The sequence below is a fragment of the Melanostigma gelatinosum genome, assembly GCF_949748355.1.
Source record: "Melanostigma gelatinosum genome assembly, chromosome: 23".
NCBI classification, from domain to species: domain Eukaryota; kingdom Metazoa; phylum Chordata; class Actinopteri; order Perciformes; family Zoarcidae; genus Melanostigma; species Melanostigma gelatinosum.
Genome location: NC_136656.1, coordinates 14,145,488 through 14,169,661, shown reverse-complemented (window position 1 = coordinate 14,169,661; position 24,174 = coordinate 14,145,488). Strand labels below are relative to the sequence as shown.

Genomic DNA, 24,174 nt, shown 5'->3' with positions numbered 1-24,174 from the left:
TGGTGCATGTACTCGCCGATACCCGATCCAGCGCTTCAGGCTGTACCGGAGGCCTTTGTGATATCGGTATCGGAGCAACTCTAACGAGGAGTCGATGGGCTGTGGACCTGGAGCTGACATTGTTTCGTCAAACTGCCGTTTCCGAGGTCAAGAATGAACTGAAGCTCGATTAAGGAGCTTTTCTTGATGCAGGTGTGAAATGCCATGAATGTGACAGAACATCTCAGGATACCCCCCCCCCCCCCCTCCCCCACCACCACCACCACCACCACGCCTCGGAGTCCACCATGTCCTGTCTTTGACGTACATTTCTTGGTGTCAGAGAGCGGCGGAAGCACAGCGGCGTTACTGCGGCGGGGTGCAGCGGTGGCTCTTGTAAGTCCCCAGGTGGCGGAAGCTGCGTCCACACTGCTGGCAGCAGTACGGCGTGGCCCCGCTGTGGATCCTCTGGTGGGTGTACAGGTTGCCCAGCTCTTTGAAGCGCCTGCCGCACTGCGGGCAGGCGTACGGGCTCTCGCCGGTGTGCACCCGCTGGTGTCTCTTGAGTCCCGATAGCACCGAGAAACCTTTCCCGCACTGGGGGCAGGGAAAGGGGCTCTGGGCCCCGCTGTGCACCAGCCTGTGGCTTTTTAAGCGGGCAGCGTGGCGGAACCGCTCCCCGCACTCCGGACACATGAAGGGCTTCTCTCCCGTGTGGATGCGCTGGTGCTGCCGCAGGTTGCCAAGGTAGTTAAAGTGGCGGCCGCAGTCCCCGCACTCGTACCCACCCTCGATCTTAATCTCCTTTTTCACCACGCCCGCTCCCCGCCCAAGGCCCACGCCAGCCCCTATTCCCGCGCCAGCCCCTCCTGCCGCGTCCTGGTCCTGGTCCTGGTCCTGGTCCCCTCCGCTCCTCCTGGAGTCACGGCCTCCGTCTTCCATGGTGGGCGCGGCTGAGCAGGTGGACTGCAGGGCCTGGAGGGCCTGGGCGCCAGCGGAGTCCGAGTGTATCAGTTTGACGTGTTCCTCTAGGAACACGGAGTCGGGGCAGAAGGTTCCGCAAAGAGAGCAGATATAGGTGTGGTCGGGGAACTGCTGGCCTGAAACACAAACAAACATTATTTCAGCAGCTGATGAAAGCAAAACTACAAATCACACAACTCTGCTCCACCGTGCTTCATTCTGGTCTTCAGAATCAATCACGTGACTTAAAGATTATCATAGATTTGAAATGACACAAAAGAGCATTAATATAATTTATTTAATAATAATTTAAACAACATATAACAGGAACTCCGAATGAATACAGGCGTAAATAAAGCATGGTGTATTTAAGAAGAGATATATATATATATATATATATAGTATTCATATATATATCAAAACTGAATATATCAAGTTTGATTTTAAAACAGAGAACTGACGACACTTTTTTAATTGTTATTCTAATTTGATGTCATTCTTTCATATTTGTTAATGTTACAACAAGGAACTTTCTTTCCGAGTTGATGTTTTAAACTACTATAGTACAATACAATAGTACATGCTAAGTAAAATAAGAATATCTGTCGAATAAAGGAAGGTGCGGTGCATGAATGACAGTGTAGGGTAGAAAAGAAGGTTTTGACTGAGTGGATCTGAGCAGCTTCATAGTGCTCACGTGTGATTATTAGTTCAATACATCAATCGAAATATGTCTGTGACATCAAGGCCCCAAAGTTCCTTACTTACTTCTAGGAACACATAGTTCTTGATTTCATGAATAGGATTGTACTTTATTATTGTACTTTATTGAGGCAAAGAGGTTAATAACAGCTGCTGAAAATGTTTGAGAATGACTTCTGATCAACCAAAGGGTTTGAAACATTTAAACCGCTACCTCTCGCTTCGTTGGTTTCCATAGCTACAGTGTTTAGTTGGAGAGCTTTGTGCAGCATCCTCACTAAACGTCTCCTTGACCTTGAATCTACGGGGTTTCGAGGATAAAATGTCTCCATTTTAGCTGGCGTTCATTAAACGCTCTCCCTCAAATCAACGACGTATTAATAACTCTTACAAAGAGTTTCTTTTGAGTTCAGCTAAAAGTCAAAATGGATTTGCATTTATAAAAAGCTTTTTGAGTTTCCTCAACCACTCCAAGATTCTCTTCAATCACCAGCCAAAATAAACTATGGTTAACCTATTGAGTGGCTGGTAGACTTTGGAATCCAGTGGGAGATGGAAAAAAAAAAGAAGGTGTATAACACATTCATGCGGTCTTGTTTTTGTCATGTTCTTACCAACCTGCCACAGGCCGGTCTGTGTTGCCCTCCAGCGGACTCCCTCCCTCCCCTGGAGAGCTCTGGGGCCCCATGCTGAACACAGAGGGCTGGACGTGTGACAGCGGGGCCTGCTCCAGTTCACCCGCCTCCCTCCTCGGCGACACGTCTCCCTCCTCCTCATCCTCCTCCTCCTCATCATCCTCCTCCGTCTCGCCGGTCGGGATGTCCTCACACTCGGGCTCCTTCATGACTGAGGGAAAATATGATCACATCACTATTGCTACTGCATGAATTTACTCTTCGTGTTTTTCCAATTCGATCAGATACTCTTTACTTAGTGGCACTTTATGGAGGCCACTTACATGAGCAAAACAATATATATATGTACATATCTATATAAACGTGTGTGTGTGTGTGTGTGTAATAAACTAAAATTATGAGATACTAACTCAACATTAGTGAAGTCCAAATTATGAAGTAATGAGCACAAAAAATATGTATATCAAAAGTAAATAGTATCTCATGAATATTAACCTATACAGTTGTGTTAGTCTACCTGAAAGTGAAATACTTTGTGTACAACCAATTAGAAAAGCGTTAATTAGTTAAACTATAAAAACATAATCCACGTTCTAATGAGGTGAGTGTTTTGGTATTGTGTGTAACAAGGATACAGTTGATAGGTATAAACACTGTATGTGTTCAGAGTGTAGTAGCAGTGTTCACCCTTCAGGTCTGAAGAATACTCCATCGGTGCTATCCACTCGTAGTCGTACATCCGCTTGCTGCCGGAGGGGAGCATACTGAAGAGGTCATCGGTGGCGGACTCGGAGTCTCCGTGTCCATGCCCGGAGCTGGCCATGCTGCCGTCCGGCCACAGGTTGAGGGAGTGCGGGTCCGCATCTGGGCGAGCCTCCCTGTCGCCGCTGGCTTGGCTGCTCTGGTCTCCGTCCATGTCAGCGCCCCCCCTCGAGTTCTTGTCTTTCATCAGATAGTCGCAGATAGCATCTATATTCTCCTTCTTCACACCAGGCATGACAGCCTTGGCCCTCCTCGGATCGACACTATTGTGTTTGTTGCCGGAGCCGAAGTCATGTTTTTTGAAGGCAACATCTGCAGACGGCTCCATGGTCGCAACGCCGGGGAAAGGGTCCCTGCCGTCCCTCTGGACTGTATCCAGTCTCACCTTTAACACCTCGATTTCCTCGGTTTTCTCGCGCAGCTCCATCTTCAGGACTCGTATCCTGATGCTGACCATTTTGCGGATTTCCGACAGCGCCGTCTCCAGCACCGCGGCGATGTTTCTGCCGAGGTGCTCGGTGATGTCGCTGACCGAGCAGAGCAGCTCCTCGTCGTGCTCGAGCTCCAGGAAATCGCCCTCGGCTCGGCTCGCTGACCCGGGGGGCTCCATGAAGGCGCAGTGGAGCTCAGGGGACAGGCCGGTTTCGACGAAACTGTGGTTTCGTTTGCGACTCATAAATTAGCTTGGCTAGGAGCTCTATTTTCTGAGTTTGGTTAGCTAAAAGCTACTCTACAAGCTAATGTTTGGATGATGCTGAAAGACAGTAGTTATGTTTGTCAGAGTAACACCGGATGTAGGAGAAACTTTGCTTCAAAACAAAAGCATTGCTATGTCAAACAACTGACCAGACGTAGCTTGGCCAATGGGACTTTTATTTTGAAATCCGTAAATGGAAGTAGCGTTTTAGATATCAATTTACTTGACATATACACAACAGAGTTGCAGTGATGGCTGGATTCGGGAGAGTTAGATCGGTTCTCTTAGGTAGCGCCCCCTAAAGTATACAGTAGGAAACCAACTGTGGGTTTGAACCATACATTTTGCAGTTGTAAATGTTAATACATTATAAAGATGGAGTTATAAAATGAGCAACAAAAAGCTTGGAGCCTATAACAGAGAACTACACAGAACTGAACTCAGGTCATGACAGCTGATCCTAAACTGAATGGAACTGAACAGACCAAACCTCATGAACTGAACACAAATGGAAATATATATATAGACCATTGTAGACTCAAAAGAAGTAACACAAAGACACACACAGACAACTAAACTACAATCAGGAAAACAAAAAACAATTTGTCTATCTGTTAAAATCAATGATGAACAAAAAAAAGCTCATTTATTCGAAAGAAATACACTTTTCAGCAGAGCGTGGCTGCAGGTGCAGGTCTAACCAGTCAATTTTGAACAACTGGCAACTGAAAGTTCTTTCTTTCTTATTCGCGTATAACTAATAAATCAATCCTTGAATTAAGCATTGATGAACCCATTACAACTTATAAACCTTCATAAAGAGCACTACTTAGTTAGGTTTAGTAAAACGTCATGGCTTGCCTACGTTTGTCACATTTAAGTTAGCAATGTTCATCTAAATAAGTCAAGTTTGACTTCTGGTTTCACACGGGACACAAACAGCCTCCTGAGTGAAAGTCATGTGTTTGTTTGACCCACCTCCCTACATGGACTTATGCAGACTTTGATTAGAAAAGTATTTGTGATAAGTCAAATAACAAACGAAAATCCGGGAAAAAATATGTTTCCCTTGAAATAATTGACAATGCAGTTTTGTTCTATGGGAACATACTTGTTAGGAGACCAGGCTGAGCAAACAGCAGACACAGTTAAGCCTCAGTTACACTCCTAGCGGACCATCACGGACTCGCGGATGGAGAAAGTATAACTTTGGCTTTGGAGGACAGCTGGTGAACATCGTGGAGCATTTAGCAGCTAAACAGATGGATATTTTTCTCTGGAGTTGGTGGAGACCAAAAACAGAGCAAGAAGTGAGAGAATATTTCCCTTAAATCCATCAGGTGGACACAAAAATGACTGTAAATGAATGCTAATGTTGCTCTGTGTCTGCTGACATTTTCTCCATGGCTGGAAAATATGATGATGCAGCTTTAAGTAAATGATCAATTTGGAAAGTCAGTGGAAGTTCACCTTATTGCATGGTGGCTAAAAAGTGAAGCAGGGAGTTGAGGGTCACATAAAGACTGCTGTACTTTACACCACTTAGTCATCTGACAACTACTGTGTGTGGAGTAAAACAATAAAAGGAGTCAGTATTATGTGACGCTTTGCACAATGCGTATCACTTAATTGCTGAGCCATCGTGTATCTTGTGACTCCGTCCCTGTGATTGTCTGTTGTTATAAACGCTGTTATAAACACTCCAGTTTTAGAGCAACGCCGCTGCTGCTCGGCTGCATTGCTGAGCTGACAGAGGAACTGACTGGAGGAAAGGAAATGCTGAGTCTGTTCCTGGGATGTTTAAGGGAAAAACACACACACACACACACACACTCTGAATTAAACACACACACACACACACACACACACAAAGAGGTCAACTTTGGGGGGAACTTTTAGGATAGAACGAGTAAGAAAATACAAGGTTATGTGTAGGAAATGATTCTAGCTGGTCTTTATGTATGAGCATGAATAAAAAGTAGCCCTGTGTCCCCCACAGTCCCAGTTAGAGCTTGAGCTTTATTTGTTCAGTGAGTGATTATTAACTTGAAAGCTGCACACTTGGATTTGGATGAGGGATTTTAGGAACTGTTTCATACTTGGATATAGCTAAAGTATAGAATGGATATTGTTATTTGAATGGATTGTGCAGATATACAACCTGCATCATGAATATGAATTATAAACACAGCAACAGAAGAAAAACCACAAACAGATTGTATTTCTAAGTGTTGAGGCCCGTAGTGCTTTAGATATCACAGTAAAGACTTTCAGTCAAGTTAACCGGAGTATTACAGGAAATTCAGTGAATGCAACTTCCTCCTCCGGCACACACACAACTGCTGCTGCCAAAAATCTGTGTGCAACTTAAGTTCATAGCCAACTTCATAAACCGAGTAAATACATACTGATCAATAAAATAACAAATACATAAAGATACAAATAAGTCAATAAATGAACAGCTAATTAGGTGAATAAAAAAAGGCAAAATATCAACTTCCACCAATGCAAAACCCCAATAGATAGTCAACAGTGTGAATTAATAAAATACAGCAATTTCATGAATACAGATAGAATAACTGTGTTAGACTGAATTAATAATATTATAACTACATAGAAAATAACAAAAATGTGATAAAATATCATAATTATTGGTCACATTTTATTATTTAATAAACTGAATCTGCAGGTTCACAGTGTTTTGAAGAGGTGGCTATTATTTCATTTATTTGTGTTTCCATTGGCTAGTTGTGTAAATATAGAGAATATATGATAACTATTTTTTTTTAACTTTTATTAACTTTTATTTTATAAAATCCTTCACCAAAGACTGGTGTTTCAATTTTGATCTCATGCAATTTGTTTTTTTAGAAACCTCGGACTCAAACCACTGGCTTATAGCTCAGTCGAGGTCGTTTTCTTTGTAATCAAAGAGACTTTTACTTTGAAAAGAAACTGCAGGACAGTTGCTGTGGGCAGCTTGACGCTCCTGTCTCGTACTTGGAGCGGACTTCTGCTGGCCGCACCGCGCAGTGAGCATGTGATGGTGAGGTGTTGACTGGTCACCGGGAATCGGGGGAGACTCCACGGTTGTTTTGGACATGTCGGACCGAGACGGCGGGTACCGGAGAAAGATCTCTACAGACGGCCAGCAGCACCGGCAGGGAGCGGAGAGATCCAACCGACACAGCAGAAGAGGTATGGAGGCTACGAATATGATAATACTTCTACAACAGGAACAGAGCCACAGCGATATGATATCATTCTCGCAATAAATCAAATTATAAAAGTCGTTATGAAGCCATGGCCGAATATTTGTATGAAAGTATTTTTTAAATAATATAATAACGTATTATTACTACAAAATATATCATTCTATAAAAAAGTATCTGTATAATCTTGTTTTGTTTGAAAAGGGTCGTATAGACTGATGGACTGTATGTCCTCTGCTTCAGGAGCTTTTACGGTAACAAATGCACCAAATTAGCATGAAAGCTGACACTGAATGTCCACGCTAATTACTTTTTTTTTATTATTATAATATCTTAAAGATCCCCTCTAGACATTCTTTAAGACAAATATATTCATACAGTATAAAAGTATAATACGTTTAAATGACCCTGTTCTAAAAATCTAAAGATGTCATCCCCTCCAATGCCCCCTCATTGAAAAAGGTGTTGCTGGATATAGTGTGTCATTAGAGGCTTCAAGGTTCCACAGCTGCATACTGGACCAGTTGGCTCCAAACCAGTTGTGATGTTCCATATGTTCTTCCAATGTGAGGGTCCCGGGACAGAGGATGTTGCATGTGTACACATTACAAAGCCCTCTGAGGCAAATTTGTAATTCATGATTTTGGGCTAAATAAATAGAATTGAACCAATCCTGGTGCTGCGTCCACATGTTCCTGAGATTTGAGTTTCTCCGTCAGCAGATGAATGTGAAAACAAACCAATTCAAACCCCATTAGAATATCTAAATGACATCATTATCAATGAGATAATTTATGAAGACCCGGAGGAGACATGGAGGGGGAAAAGTTGGAGGTTGAAAAAAAAAGATGTGCAAGATCTCACCTAACTGTTATGAGATCTCCCAAAGTCTGATCTGTAATCGTGCTTCAAATGAAAGTCAGCTTCTTCATGTTTTTAACAGTGCGTGGTGGTTTCGCCAAAGATTCTTCAAGTCTGAGGAGAACTGTGTCAACGTGTGAGGAAAACGTCCCAACAGGTAACTTGTTCTTCTGCTTGAGATGAGTATAAAATAATGTCTATTTTTGGCCTTTATTGGACGGATGGAAGTGTAAAGGCAGCTGGGAACGTGGGGTGAGAGGGGTAAGACATGCAACAAAGGATCTGTAGATGGAATCGGACCGGCGACGTTGCGGTTATGTGGTTGGGGCTGTAACCATTCGGCATTGACGTACAATTTGGTACATATACCCATGGTGCTGAGAAATAAACCCCAATGACTTTGGTCAACTCATATTTTCATTTGGCCATCAGCTCGAAACCTTCAAAACTAATAGCGTTCCTCAGCCTCAGCTGTAGTGTGAGGATTAGCAAATGTGAGCATGCTAACATGCTAAACGAAAATGTAAATTAAAAATGTAAATTAAAAGGTTTTGTTTCTCCGTAGGGTTCGTTCCATAATGTTGTCAGACAATTATAACAAGCTGAGCCTCTCAGTGACAAAAATGTTATTACTAAATATAAAATGTATAATATATACCACTGAAGTCCTGCTAGCTGCCCCTTCCTGTTATTTTGGAGAGGAGATAATAAGAGTAAAGAAATGCCTCATAAAATATTGCTTTTAGTTGCACCGTCACATGACCTGACCTCAGTGGAAAGTCATGTGGGAGATGTTTTATACCTTGAACCTGTGAGTTCCTCTGAAGTCACTTATTAATCTGTGAGTCGGTCAGACTGATTACTCGATGATCAGAAGGAGCTCAGTGTCAAAGCCCAACACCCGTCCCAGCATCAAAGTCAGCACATAATGATGTTAATTGTCAGTGTGATGCATTTTTTGCTCTTTTATAAAATGATGTCCTACTTTCTGTCCTCAATCTCGACCGTATCTTAGGGGTAAAGGACCACCTGGTGTCAGACCCTTCTGCAAGTAAAAACTCAGTTCTACAAATACCAGAACCTTCTTTTCTTCCAACACTAGTTAAGAGTTTTCACCACAGCAGCAGAAAGTGCTGCGCTCCTTCTTTATTTCAGCAAACATTAACAAAGAGAGGTGGTTTCCTCTAACGGCCTGTGATGTTAGGAACACAGTAAATGACTCTACTCATGGAGTAGAGGCTGCTGCATCGACCCTGTAAAGAAATCAATCGATATTCTCGGCTCCTGTGAGTCAAAGGTTTAATGTGTAACACATTCAAATGTCTGAAAAAGACTCGACCTTATATATTTTGTTGAGTTGTGCGCTTACATTGTCCCAAATGATTCCAACAATTTTCAAACTCGAGAAATCTGTCATTTGAATGAAGGTAACGGTGCGGTTCATTCGGTCACACATATCCCCTTTAGTCATGTGAGAAGCTGATCATAAGTTGACTTTTTAATTGGTTTTCAGCTGCATTTTTACCATTCACCTTTTAGATCGTGGTGGTTTTTAACTTCATGTTTTAAGCAGAGTAAGGATTTTAGACGTTGCACGTTTTGATCGATTGGAGAAACAAGCTGAGCAAATGTTCGGCTCGTGCAGCATTTGAGCAACACATATCTTTGAACGTGAAGCTGCTTTATTCAGTGTTTTTACTGGTTTTAATCAGCGGGTCCGTTTGTTCTGAGGAGCAGACCTCTGTGGTAAAGTAATCTACTGAATCCTAAGGAATCCTAACCGGGAGAAGCTGACTGCACCAAAGACAACAACTCCCATGATCCCACGCTGTACTTCACCACATCACCAAACGTTTTGTTTTGATTGGGAGACCCCTAACAGCAGACAATGCCATGTTGTGTGTTTAAATGAAGTGGAAGTAAAGAGAGTTATGATACAGTCTCTGACATCGTTATAACGCCCCAAATCCTCCAAAGTTACCGTTGTTTTCACATAGACACCTTTACACACGATGTGATGTGACTTGTCATACAATTGAAACTGACCAGAGGACAAACGTGGTACATTTCACATGCTGATGGTGTTCCGTGTGGTCAGCCCTGCCGCTGCTGCTCGATGTGGTCGGGGGTCCGGAGCGTCTTCCTGCAGACGAGGAGTTGCAGGAAATGCTGAGAGGGAAACTGCGCATTCTGCAAACTGACGGCACCGAGGTCAACGCTCTGTTCGAGGTACAGCTCATGACACACACACACAAACAGACACACACACACACACACACACCTGGCTACCAGGCCTAAATTCAGCTCCTAGCTTTAAGCAAAGTTCACTTCCTCCATGAGTTATGAATGAATCAGGTTGTAAAAGCTGTCTGTTCTAGTAGCCAGAATTCAAGCAGCTTAAAGTTGTGTTAACGTAGTTATGTGAAGGTTAAAAGGATGCTTAGTTACAGGCTCTTTAATGAGAATGAAGTTTGTGTTCATCATTTATTTCCATCAGGAAAAAAATTGAAAATATCTTAATGTCCAGAAAAACCACTGCTGCATAATCCACATATTGTTTTCTTTAATGTGGCTGAACACACAACTTCCATGTGTTATTTTCTGGAAATACAAATAATACAAAGATGTCATAAAAATGAAAGCTTGAAACGTCCTTTTTAGAAGTATAGCTTATGAAACTCTTTTCTTTTCTCTGTTGGTAGGAGCTGTCGACTCATCTCATCTCCATCAACAGTGAAGACAAAGTTATTTTTGTGACATTCAAAACATTTGAGGAAATATGGAAGTTCACCACATATTACACAATAGGTAGGTTTGGATCACAGTAGTCGTTGTCACTAACAGTGTTTTATTATTTCTGCCAGGAGGATGATGCGACCAGTCTGTGAGTGAGTGTGCACCTGAGTGTCTGTGTGTATCTCACATTGTGCTGCAGCAAACTGCATACTGTTTTGAGTGGCCGGCCATATGCTGTGTGGTGACATGAGATCTGCACTCTACTGAGTGCACATTTAGTGATATTATGGTATATTTAAATAGCTTTGACAGTTTTTTTCTTGGGCATTGTAGTTAACTTCTGCAGGAAGGAATGCAGGAATGTACTTTGTGAGCTATGGCGCACTGGATAGGGCTGCTGCTGCTGCTGCTAGTGCTGCTGCTGTAAAGATGATGCCAGTGGTTACAGTTCAGAATCGGAGTGGATTCACTCACATCTCCTCTCCTCCAGGTTTCCTGGGTCAGTGCATGGAGAATCTGTTGTGGGACCAGAAGTTTTGGCTCAGCTCTTTGGAGGAGGACATCGCAATCCAGGTTTCCATTCAGGAGGACACTCTCAACCTGATCTACAAAGGCATTCTCATGCAGGAAGGTATGGAGGACGTGGACAGCTATATTTTCTGCTGTACCTCCTTGTCTCTAGTTACAAGAGTAGCTGATGGAAGTCCCACCCCAACTTAAGACCACTGCTGAATCAACAACAAACATATGCCTAGGTTTAGGCAACAACTGCTCGGTTAGCTTTGGGGAAAGATCGGGATTTGGGTTAAAATATGTAAGTTTGTTTCTGTGACGTCAAAAAGTAAAGAGTGTCAACATGTTAAAGTGTCCTTAAACTCTGCATCCAGGTCTCTCCAGTCACATAAATACAATTCGATTAGAGAAGTGGACATCTCTGAGCTTTCTGGGACTGTCTGGTATCAGATGCCTGATTCAGGCTGTGATGTTTCAATATGAATTACCGATTAAATACAGATGTTTTCACTTCTTCACTTTGACCTGAGGAAGACCATCAGTGGTTGCAACATTACATTACGACAGAACGCAGTAGAGTAGTAGAAATGTACTCTAAAGGTTACTTAAATACATGTAACAGAGTAAATTGAACTTGTTACAACCCACCTCTGCCGATGATTACCTGAAAATTATCTAGTAAATAACTGAAAAACTCTACATTTTAGAATACTTGACATACTGACATTTCTCTCTCTGTGTCCTCAGGTTCATTGTTTGCTAGTTGTACTACCAACCAGATGTTTGACAGCTCCACCTCTGGAGGTGACCTGTACCTGGAACAGGGAGACATAGCCCAGTTTGAGCCTCCCTTCCTGGGCTCAGGGTGGACCGTCCTCTGCCTGGCCGATGGAGCCCGAGGCACTGCACCCAAACCTGGTCTAGAGCCGGTTGTCCCTTTTCATCAGTAAGTCCCATCCACACACAGGTCTGGTGTCTCTGATCCGAGACCCTACGGTAGAAGATATGAGGTGCTCACATGATCCCATCTGTCCACAGATGGTTTCTCAAATCCTGTGCAGAGAGCATTTTAGTTGGTGATGGAAAACCCTCCTGTGGATTCCCTCTGCAGTTTGGTAAGTGCAGTAAAATCTATAGAGGATCGTTTCACCCAGAAAGAATTTCAGAAACATACAAATAAGAGAAAATGTTGAAGGCTAATTTTTTTATTGAAACTCACTAATAAAGAAAATATTCAAATTATTTCATCACTACTGCCACTTCAACTGTGTTCAGTATTTTCTTTTAGACGGCCACAACTTTAACATTTTCAGCATGTACACTACATCTTATTGTTCAACTGAGAGGTTCAGTAATTACAACCCAGCTGACATCTCAACCACTTGTATTATTGTAAACAACACCCCTTTAAGTCCCCAGTGATATTTTGTGGTCAGTGTTCACTGAAAGTTGTGGGACATCTTGTCTCATATTATCCTTTTCCTGTGTTCAGCCAGAGGAACCTGTCTGGTCACAGTGGAGTATGACGCTGAGGGCCCAGATGAGCTCAGCGTGGCCCCCGGTGATCGCATCATCATCGTGGGACTTCTGGTATCTTGTTTTGATTGGTTCACAGGGAGGAAGGAGGCGACAGGAGAAGTGGGTCTGGTCAAGACAAGCCTGGTGAAACCGTCCGCTGACATTTATGAGTGAGTGTATCACCAATATTACTGTGTGTAAAATTGCTTTACAATAGAGTATATGTAATTACTGGATCTTATTCTACTCTTGTCACCCTTCCAGCTCAGAAGATATTTTTTTGGACGGGGAGGAAGGGACATTCTTCAGTCTGCAAGAGGACAAAGTCATAGAGGAAACAAATGCCTTATTGAAGAAGAACTCTCAAAATGATATTGGTCATAACTACAAACTTGGTGAGACAGAAAGGACTCATAGGTCACACTGATTTATACATATTTGTGTCATATGTCAAAACATTCCAACAAGTTATCCAAACTAAATCACAAAATATGTTTTCATTTGTTATAAAAACTAAATATTCTGTTGCTGCTCTGTTAGGCTTGACTTAGAGACAGTGGTGCCTTGAGCTAGATGTTAATGTCAACATGCTAACATGCTAACAAGGACAATGTCCTGTGATGTGACGAGTATTAGATTCATCATGGTCACCATTTTAGTTTAGCTTGTTAGCACGCTAGCTTTGCTAATTAGCACTAAACTCAGCTGAGGCTGATGGGAATGTCACTAGTTTTGCAGGTATTTGGTCATAAAACAGTATTTGACAAACTGAAATTTGACCAGATGATGGCGCTAGATGATAAGTCAGAGGGTCACCACAGTTATTACAATCCATCCTGTGGGGGACATAAACGTGTGCGCCAAATTTCATGGCAATCCATCCGGAAGTGGTTGAGATAGTCACGTGAATAAGTGAAAACTTTGACCTGTCGATGGTGCTAAATGAATAGTCAAGATATAACCAAATTATGATTCATCATTGTATGGCATCATGGACATCTTTATGAAATTTCAATACAACCAGTCCAATCACAAAAAAACTAAAATTTCAATCTTTTCGTGCAACTAGAGGAAAACTCAGAGGATCACCAAAGTTAGTGGAATTCCTCCACTGAGCTCCATGAATGTATGTACAGATTTCCATAACAATCACAACACAAATAGGGGTTTCCTGTCTTAGCTTTGTTGATCCAACCATCCATCCCGACCTACTATTCTAAACTCATAACTAGAACACTTAATGCTGCAGTCTAACTGGAGAAAAGTAGCTTGAATTAATACCATGCATCTAAAGCTTACAGTATGAAGGACTTGCACAGCGTTCAGATTGACATTGTCTTGCTTTAATTACCAATTGTTGAGATGTTAGGGTGTTTTCTCATTCACTGTCTTGCACTTTGTGTTGTTCAATCTCAGATATGATCAGTTACCAAGACTCTGAGAAAAAAACATCACGTAAGTATTGGCACCTATGGTAAATATCAAATAACTGTGTTATATATTTCATAATTTCTTTCCTCCGATTATTCTTTTACAGTCAGCTCTTCAAGCAAAGTTGATCCTCAGCAGACTGACTTGAAGAGAAATATCCAGAGGTTTCTTGATCAAGGAAAAGACACATTGCCACCTTCCATACGGACCGTGAATGGGACTCTAGAGGACTCTGTCCCGGCTTCAGAAGCAAAAGGTTCTCCCTGTTTCACTGTTCACCCGGTTGTAGAAGGAGAAAACAACAATGAAATCTTCACTGTGCTTTTCTCCTTCTTGGAGGGACAAGACTACAAAATCGAGTTTGGCACCCTGTATGGATTGAGTTCTGAACTCCTGGCCTCCTCCGCATTCACCGGTCACTCGGACGAGGACGAGCTGATTGCCTTCCTGGGTGTTGCCAGGGAAACAGCCAGGAAGAAGCGACTCTTTTGGTCACAATCTCGTTTGTGCTTTCTGCTGGGTAAGCTCTGTGCTGGAAGGTCAAAGTTCAGCCAGGCCCGGGTCTACTTTGAAGAAGCCCTCAGCGTGCCACGAGAAGGCTTCGTGGACCTCAGGCTGTTGGCCAGCATCTACTCCAACCTGGTCACCATATACCTTTTGCAGAAAAATACAGAAAGTTTCTTTGCTCTGACAGAGCGACTTGTTGCCTTGCTATTGGGCATCCCAGACTGTCTGGAATGCTTAGAGGACAACTCTGCTCTTAAATACATCCTCAAGAAAGCTGTTCTGTCTCACAACGAGATGGCAGAGGCCCGGGCTTGTCATCTATTGGCGAAGCACCACTGGACTCGTGCTGAAGGGGTACGAGTTGTTCCTTACCTTGAGAGACTGCTTGTTCTTTGCGCTGAAGCTCAGAGAACATGGGGCCTCTCTCCCAGTCATGAATACCTCGCCCTGGGAAGGCTCTACACCGAACTCCAACTTCCCCACCTCAGTGTCAGTTCAGTCAGGAGAGCTTCTCAGCAGCCCTCTGCCACACTGACCGACTGCCTTAGCAGCATGGTTCTATTTTTGGACAATGTCAACAGACTGAATGGGATCGCAGAACAGGAAGCCACTATCCCACCTCAAGTGGCTCCCTATTTACACCAAGCCCTCTCTTCTAACAAAGCTCAAGGAGGAACAACTGATCAGCACCATGTTTTGAGCCACCAGCTCACTGTTTGTCTCTGTCAACTCTTTTGCAAGCACAGAATGGTTGGACACGCTATCGGCCACATGCATACTCTCATCGACAGCAATCCACCCTCGCAGAGACCCCCCATCTCAGTCCCAGAGAGAAACGGTACCCTCATCTGGCTGGCATGGCTTCACATTGACAACAAGCAGCCGGATGTTGCTTTGGATATCCTGGACTCAGTCCTCGCCTCCATGCCAGAACACTGCACTACTCCTCAGGAAGGTCGGTGGGCTTGATTGTGTTCAAAGAAAACAACAGCTACAGTGTTTTAAAAGCAAATGTTTCCAAGAACTAATCATGAGCCACAGGAACTAAAGTCAGATATTCGACAAGTTTAATTTGGGCCTTCCTATTTGTATTTCCGTTACTGACAATAATCTAGGAATCTGACAGTTAGGCAACAAATGTTGTTTGGTGCGTCATTTTTAAAACGTCATGTGCATTTTTTGTATTTACTGTTGAGCGTTAAAAGAGACATGCAGAGTTGGAAAAGGGCACTGAAAACTTTCGGCTGTCTCCGAACTGCAGTGCGGCTGTTTTATTGTTATTCATTTAGAACGTAACTGTATTTGACAGACTGAAATACATATGTTTGGTTTTTCATGTTCACTGATGAGATAGCAAACTAAGCCAGTCCGAGAAAAGGTCCCTGGAAAAGATTTCCTTCGTGGAAATAAGAGTGCACGAGACAACCACAGGACTTATCTGTTTTAAGAAATTAAACTACTAATTTGAAAGTAAATAATTCAAACATAAAATTAGTTACCTAACTGCCTGTTATTAATGTTAATTGAACTACTTCCTAATTCAACGCTCAACATATTATGACTGGTGCCTCTGGTATTATATTATTTTGACTCTAATATGTTTGACTATGGTTATGGACTATGTTTGAACGGAAGAAATTGGCCAACTTTTTTAAAGCTGTAAACATATGATTGATTGAAATACAATAATAATACAATACAATAATCAGTGTCGATCGGCAGGCAACAACTGATTTAAAAGCAGGCTATTTCAGAACGCTTAAAGTAAATGTGTTTGATTTAACACAAAGGTGTGGTCCTCAACATGCGTGGCGTGGCATTTCGGTGCATGGGTGACCTCCGGAGGGCAGCAGAGAGCTACCAGGCTGCTGTGGACATCTGCCAAGAGTATGAGGACATACCAAACTGGGCTGAAGCTCAGGCTAACCTGGGTAAGAAAGTAAATGCTTCTTCAAAGGAGACACTACCGGCAAAACGTTGTTTTTCAAGCACTGGTCAATTTTGCTTCCATAACATGTCTTCTTTAAAACTAGTGGAAAGAAAACATCAAAAACACACAGTTTGGTGTTTATTTTATACCTTGTCTATTTGCGTCTGTAAATTTCTTCTAAATTCACCAAAAAGTGAACTGTAGGTAATGCCTCATTTGCATATTTAAAGGTAACATTTTAGAAAAATTGTAATCCAAAAAATATTGTCTTAATGCAAGTAATCAACTGGGAAAGTTTCATGGTGGTATCTATTAGTTGTTGTTTTTTTACCTTATTCACCTGTAGTGTTCCTTAACTCGTGATTCCTCCGATGAACTTCAGTCCTCTGAAATGACTCTGCTTCCTCCTCGTGAAGGGCTGTTATGTCTAAAGGCTGGCGCTAAAGGACTGGCGCAGAGACACCTGACTGAGGCCGTGCAGCTCTTCTCTGAGCTGGACGAAGAAGGTCACGAGGCGAACTTCATCACAGTGCTGCTGGAGCTGGGTCAGCACTATGTGAAGCAGCACCAGCTGGACTTTGGGAAAGGATGCTACGAATGGGCTCTGCTGCTGGCCATCAATGCCAACCTGTTAGACTGTAAGTATGTAAGTTACACACTGCATGTCTTTTTTATTACTTGAGCTCCTCTCAATGAACTGGACTGGACTTTTACTCATTGCCAGGCCAGCTCACTGCAACCAGACACCTGTGCCATCTGTATGGGTGTGAGAGTCCAGACCAGGCCCAGTGTATCGTCTACAGCCAGCACCAGGTCCAGCTGCTGAGACACACAGGAGACAGAGGACAGGAGGGAGAAGCACTGGTAGCCATCAGTCAGCTCTATCTCACTCTGGGCACAGAAAGGTGTGTGTGTGTGTGTGTGTGTGTGTGTGTATGTGTGTGTGTACCTGTACATCTATCTTTGTGAGGACCAGGGTGCGTTTGAGACCCTCAGAGTGAGGACATTTTTTATAGAGAGGACGTTTTGGTCAGTCCTTACTACCTCAAAGGGTTTTAAGGTTCAGATTAGGATTAGGTTCGGGTAAAGGGCTATGCAATGCATTATGTCAATGAGTTTCCTCATAAAGATTGAAGTATAGGGTTGTGTGTGTGTGTGTGTGTGCGTGTTTGTGTGCGTGTAGCTGGAATATATCCAAAACAAACTGTACTTCTGCTCTTATTTTCCCCTGTCAAAGAGGGTTTTTCCAATAAAACAGCAAAATACAATGCTGTTGTTTTGAGTAGACAAAGTGAGTATACAAAGTATACAAAAGTGTAAGCATTTAAGCCACTATTTTTTCGTAGACTTTGTGTTTTCAAAATGCAACCATTATGAAAATGAAACTCAGCTGTTAGTTTGACGTTGTTAATGACGAGTTTAAACTTGAGTTTACCATTTTACAATTCACCTGCCACACTAATCTGCACTGCCACCTGTGGTCACACTTGATATAGGCGACAAATGTAAAAAAAATTAAATACACAGTCATATTGGCTCCTACAGGACTAATCTAAGTCTCTGACTATTTTCAGGGCATACAGGGCAGCTCTCGACTACACCAAGACCAGTCTGGGTATTTTCATCGACCTGGGCTACAGGGAGAAGGAAGCGTACGGCTGGCTGCAAGCGGGAAACATCTACCGCCTGGTGGACCAGACTGAACTTGTGGACCTTTACGTTCAGGTCTGAGAGCAGCTGTGTATGCATTGTAACTGTTGTGATCGTGTCTATCAGTTGACGCACAATCTACGAAACTTGTATAACTCAATCGTGAACCTGGTTGTCAGCAGTTTCATCTCGGAACTATTTTCTTTCTACCAAACGACACTCAACATATCACCGTGCAGAAGGAAGCGTGCATCTATACTCGATGAGGCTAGCTCACCTAGCACACTAAGCTAGCTAACGTTACAGCTCAGCCAAGGATGACACCATTAATGCTTACGTCATGAGCAAGAGCCTCTTGTCCGTGAGTAGATGAACGCTTCCTAAATTAATATAGCACTTTTCTAGTCTCAGCGACCGCTTAAAGACGTCAGAGATTGTCATGGTTGTAAGTTATGTTTTTGGTGCCCTATTGAAGTGGCTGCTCAGTTACTTTCAATGTTGTGCTGTCTTTGACGGATAAACTAAAACTATGTGTTTTTGTTGATTTCATCGTCAGGTAGCTCAGGATGTCGCTCTGAGTACAGGAGACACCGGGTTCATCCTGAAGCTTCTGGAAGCTGCAGGAGACATTTTCTTCAACAGCAGCCAGGACCGGGACAAAGCTATCACCTTCTACAGGGTATGGACTGGATAAAAGACTGAGTCAATACAAATATTTAAACATGTTACTTTATCGTTACCTTACAATTTACAATCACTACTACTAGTCTCATCTTCCAGTGTCCATAATACGGCATCCTTTATCCGAGTTAGTTTGGATGTAGGTGTGGACTATTTATCAATATTTTAGAGCAGGGGGCGACTCTTTCGGTTCCAAAAAGAATTCTAATTGAATGGAAGATAAATGCTGATGATGCTACTCTCATGTCACTTCTGGTTGCAAAGAAACAAGATGGCGACAACCAACAACCAAGTTGGCCATGTACAAAATGCCGAACTCAAGGCTTCAAGATGGCATTCAACAAACCAACGTCATCGTGACTACGTCCACTTCCTACATACACTTCCTACATACACTCTATGGTCTTTTTGTGCTATCACAGTATTCCTATTGTTGTTTGGTATGATGGTCAAAACTAAGAAAATAAGAAGCCTGCTAAAATATTCTGTGCATCTTTGTTTATCCACCATGTAGGACCGTGCTCTGCCCATCGCAGTGAAGAGCAGCAATGTACGTTCCAGGCTGAGGTTGTGCAATAAGTTGACGGAACTGATGCTCAGTCTCAAGCTTTATGAGGAAGCTGTGGAGTTTGCTCAGACTGCACTGGACATCAGTATCACTCTGGGTACGGAAAACCTCCAACACAAAGTTTCGATTTTTCTACATTAGTCCAGGATATTATTTTAAGGTTGTATTTACGCTTTATTTAAAGGAAGACATGGTCCAATTCCTGTCATCCATCAGTACTACATTGATTATCTGTAGAAAGACCTACTTTGGGTGCTTTCACAAGCCGACATTTAGTCGATTTTAATGGAACTGTGGTGCGGTTCACTTCCGCAAAAGTCCGATGTTTGCTTGACATCTGGGTCAAAGAGAACATACAGAATATGCTAAATAAAGTCCACAAAGTTGGTGAGGTTTATAAAGTCATTGGACATAAATCTGGAGAGGGATACATGTGCAAAGTAGATCAGTCACGAGTCAAAGTGAAACAACTTTGACTGCAGTGTTTTATAGTCCCTGATTCCCTGCGTAGAAAGTAGCAAATAGTTTTCTTATTTAGTCTGCTTCAAATTTTGCATTGTGAAACCGAACCAGAATAAATAGAAAATTAACCAAAAGCATCAATTGCACGCTGTAACGGTCTAGCCGAATGGACTTTTGGCTTGTGAACGCGCCCATAAAAGTATGAATGAACTCGAGGGACACTCGGCAACCGCAGATCCCTGCTAAGGTTGTGTCCGTGAGTAGAAAATAATGCATGTATCTGCCATGTGACTTGGTTCTGCTCGAACATTTAATGAGTTCTTCCTCTGCCAATGCTACACCCTTTAACCAAGTTTCATAAAAATCTGAAATTTGTTTTTATTTGTCAATCCTATGTTTCCATGTCGGGGGGACCTATTCCAATGTCCACTAAATCTCCAATAAAATCCACCAGCAGTTACGTTTTCAGGAATAAACAACATACTGCTGATTTAGCTAATTGCCAACAGTGGAACTTAAAATGGCAAGTTTATCCTGCTGGTGGGGCAGAAAGAAAATCTAAAGGGTCAGTCCTTTGGGGCCCCGAATGTGATCAACAGATTGAATGGCAATTCATAAAAAAAATTATAAGATGTCTTATGCAAAAGCAAAGTTCATGACTGGTTCATCCTCTAGGGACCATGCTTTGCAAATTTCCTGCCCATTAGATTACATTTAGTTTCATAAACCAACCACAACCAGCTAGCTTTTGGTGCGTGTTTGGCCATTTAAAACAATACGTGTATTTCAAAACGTGCACTTCAGACGCTTTCTGTGCATTTGGGCCTTTAGAAATCTTCCTCTCGCAACCATAAACATCAGTATGAAATGTCATGGTATTCTGGCTAGTAGTTGTTGGTATGTGTTGCTCTAAACCAGGCAAATTGATAACTGAACTTCCAGATATCCTGACGAGTTTGACAGAATAACTGTGTCTATCTTTGTGTGTGGTTGTACATACAGGTGAGTATCTGAATGAGCGTGTGGCTTACCATCGTCTAGCCTCTCTGTACCACTGTCTGGACCAGTATGAACTGGCTGAACACTATTACCTGAAAACCCTGACCCTCTGTCCAACACCTCTGCTGTTTGACGAGGAAACACTGTACTATGTTAGGGTGTACCAGACGCTGGGGGACATCATATTCTATGACCTGAAGGTAAGGGATTAAATGATAGATATGTCGATCTGTTAATTACTACCAGCACAATGTGACACGCACAGACACTGACGTTCAGAGGTAGTGCCCTCGTTATGTGAAACATTAAAAAAAAAAAAATAGATCTATATATCTTAGAATATCAGTTGAAAATAGTTGCTCTTGAGCTTCTTAACATTTAATTTTGAATCCTTGCAAATATGTGACATTTGTTATTTTTACTTGGATTCGAGCTCTATTGGATGTTCTAGTTAGTTTCCATTGGAGGAAACATGGTCTTAATATAATTCACCAGCCATGGTTCCTTGTCCCCAAGAATACCTGTTTGTGCTTTCTGATGGCCAAGGATCAGGGAATGCACAAAGGGGACTACTAGTTTAGTTCCTGAGATGAGCTGCTGTGGGGCTGTAGTAAAGGGGACTATTGTCTTGTTCGCTTGAAAGCTAGATATCAAGATACCCAATAGTCACCTTGGGTTTGTCCAGAGTTATAACATATTTTAGAGTACAGACATGAGTTCACTTAAGGAAGCAGAAAACAGGTGGTTGTATATTCTTTTATCTTGTTATCTAAAGATCACACGTTACTTTCTGTTTATTTTGGGATATGACAAATAAATAGTTTCCTTCGGCCAATAAATCTCTCGAATATAAAATGACTAACCAACTTCTTATCGTGTCTTAAAGAGCTCAGCTAACAAGCCAGGTATGGTATGCGCAGACATGCTAATTTGTGCTGACATATTTATCAAACAATACAAGCTTTTCTTTAACCGACAAACTGGAGCACAGACTTCTTTGGAGTACAGTTGCCATTAACGGGGATATTAGCAAGAGAGATCAAACTGTCATTTTGTACCAGGCTGTATTTTGTATGAACTACAATGACTGATTTTAAGGGGAAGTACATTTTGCTGTCATCTCTACAGGACCCATTTGATGCTGCAGGCTACTACCACCTGGCTCTGGCTGCAGCCATGGATCTGGGCAACAAGAGGTCTCAGCTTCAGCTGTGCACCCGCCTTGCCACCATCTACCACAACTTCCTTATAGACCGGGAGCTCTCGCTCTTCTTTTACCAGAAGGCTCGGGCCTTTGCTGCAGAGCTGAACGTGAGGAGAATAAATATCTCACCGGATCAGCAGTACAGCAGCACCCCACAGTACAAGACCACCGGATAATAGGACATACACTTTGGGAAGTCAAGTATTTGTTTTACAAGAAAACATATACTTCAGCAGATGGCTGGATGAATGTTTGAATGGCTGGATGAATCTTATTTTGGTACAGAAATGTGTGTTTCATGAGAAGCCTTGTGAATTATTATGCCATAAGCATTAAGACTACAGAACTGATTCAACTGTTCCCAGAAAACCCATCTTTAACATTTTACTTTCAAGAGATAATTAAGGGACCAGGGTGCCCAAGATGTCCAATCAACTCATCTATTGTATTGTGAAACTGTGTTAACTCAGGCCTCTGAATATTCACAGGGAAAAGATAAATATACTAAACCAGAAAACAGTTACTGTCTTTAAAGATTGGACAGATGTGTCATTGATGATTTCTGCTTTTTCAGTTTCTTTTTTGTAATTCTAAGAAAACTTAAGAAATAAAACTGCTGATTATAACTGATCACTCATAAATAATAGTACATCATCTGCATATAATGAAATCTTATGTTCTGGTACTTGTTTGAATTCCCTTTAGCTGGTTATTTATTCTAGAGGCTTGACTGAAAGCAAAAAGTAATCGAGAGGACACAACCCTGTTCTGTACTTCTGTTGGAAATGCATGACATGACAACCATTAGGCAATAGAAACAGAACTGCACAATGTAACTTGACTCAATCAGTGGAAATATTCCCAAAGCAAATTCTTGCATCGTTGGTATGCAGTCAAATGCTTCATGATTTCTGGTAGTGTCCCTCTTGTAGTGTTGAGTTCAATGACTACAGTGTGATGCCTGTAATACATTGAATATGTGAAGTTTATAAGTTACCAGCAGCTGATTAACAGTGTGTTAGAGTTGTTCTCATCAAAAGGCCATCACACATGTTCATGCTATTCTGAGCTGCAGTTATGGAATAAGTCTGTAAGAGCATCAATGCTGTTTCTTCACTGCTGCCTTTGAATAACAACACATAGAATGAGACCTGCTGTCTATGTTCGTCTGTTTCTGTCCCAGCATGCACCATGAACCATCTGAACAAACAAGTCGCTGCTCTAGGTTGTAGACACGATTGTAAACGAGCACAAGAGCAGATGTGGGTCTACTCTCTTGAAAGAGGACGGCAAAATCATTCCAGGATGACGCAACGCTAATGACAGACTGTTACTTAATGACCATAACTACAATCTTCACTCAATTAGTCTGGAAGCATTTGACAGCTGAACCGCTGAACATGTTGATCAACGGCCACAAATCAGTCGAGGAGTCTGCTGCAGCGTCTGTGTTTGGCCATCACACAATGTGAAGGCACTTTTGTCAGCAGAGGGTAAGCTGGAACACCGGCAGCAAAATGGATTCAGTCTGCTGCCATTGGTCACACTGACCTGACCTTAGTCACCTTAGCGTAAGATCTGATTCGAGTCAAAAAATCATTCTCCTTCATAAGGTCATAACTCAGTCAAGCGTGAACACAAAGACATGAAACTAAATGGATATCAATCATGTGACTTATACTTGCCGAGGATATCATTATCTCTGACCTCCATAACAGATAAACGTCCATAAATCTGCTTAGAAATCATCGAAAAAACGCTTCAGAACTTGCCCAAGAATCATCATGTATTTTAAGAAATAAATCCAGTCCCAATTTATACATTCTTTAATGTTTGACATCAGCAGCCAGCATGGTGTAGAACCATAAGCCTTCTCAACCTCTCAAGACTCAAGAAAGTTATCCAGGCAACAATCTTTTTTTCCTTCGTCTCAGCAATAACCAGGTAAACAGAAATATTTCATGGTTGTCTCGTTCTGTTCCTCCAGTTGTTTTACTTTATTTTGTCATTTCTCCTCTTGCCTGAGAGCCTTCACTTCCTGCCTTTGTATGTTTGCCGCCTTTGTGATTGTCTGCCCTGCTCTTGATTGGATCCACGTGTGCCTAATCATCCACACCTCCCCAGTGTATTTAATCCCTGTGTCCTCCTGTCTCTGTGCCAGTTT

General features: G+C 42.3%; 2 protein-coding genes across 2 annotated transcripts; one reads left to right on the top strand and one right to left on the bottom strand.

The window, feature by feature from the left end:
- Positions 1-333: 333 nt before the first annotated feature.
- znf16l (zinc finger protein 16 like) lies at positions 334-4,218 on the bottom strand. Its single transcript, XM_079295773.1, has 3 exons — positions 2,967-4,218; positions 2,263-2,490; positions 334-1,079 (listed from the first exon to the last, which is right to left on the bottom strand). The coding sequence occupies exons 1-3, from the start codon at positions 3,715-3,717 to the stop codon at positions 346-348; spliced, it is 1,713 nt and encodes a 570-aa protein (XP_079151899.1). The 5' UTR covers positions 3,718-4,218; the 3' UTR covers positions 334-345.
- Positions 4,219-6,818: 2,600 nt separating this feature from the next.
- Positions 6,819-22,423, top strand: sh3tc1 (SH3 domain and tetratricopeptide repeats 1). Its single transcript, XM_079295365.1, has 19 exons — positions 6,819-6,936; positions 7,894-7,968; positions 9,910-10,040; positions 10,514-10,619; positions 11,038-11,178; positions 11,808-12,006; positions 12,099-12,179; positions 12,557-12,748; positions 12,843-12,973; positions 13,995-14,033; positions 14,116-15,471; positions 16,307-16,447; positions 16,863-17,084; positions 17,171-17,351; positions 18,021-18,171; positions 18,653-18,775; positions 19,292-19,442; positions 20,810-21,006; positions 21,935-22,423. Exons 1-19 carry the CDS (start codon positions 6,840-6,842, stop codon positions 22,184-22,186), a joined length of 3,966 nt encoding a protein of 1,321 aa, XP_079151491.1. The 5' UTR covers positions 6,819-6,839; the 3' UTR covers positions 22,187-22,423.
- Positions 22,424-24,174: the final 1,751 nt, after the last annotated feature.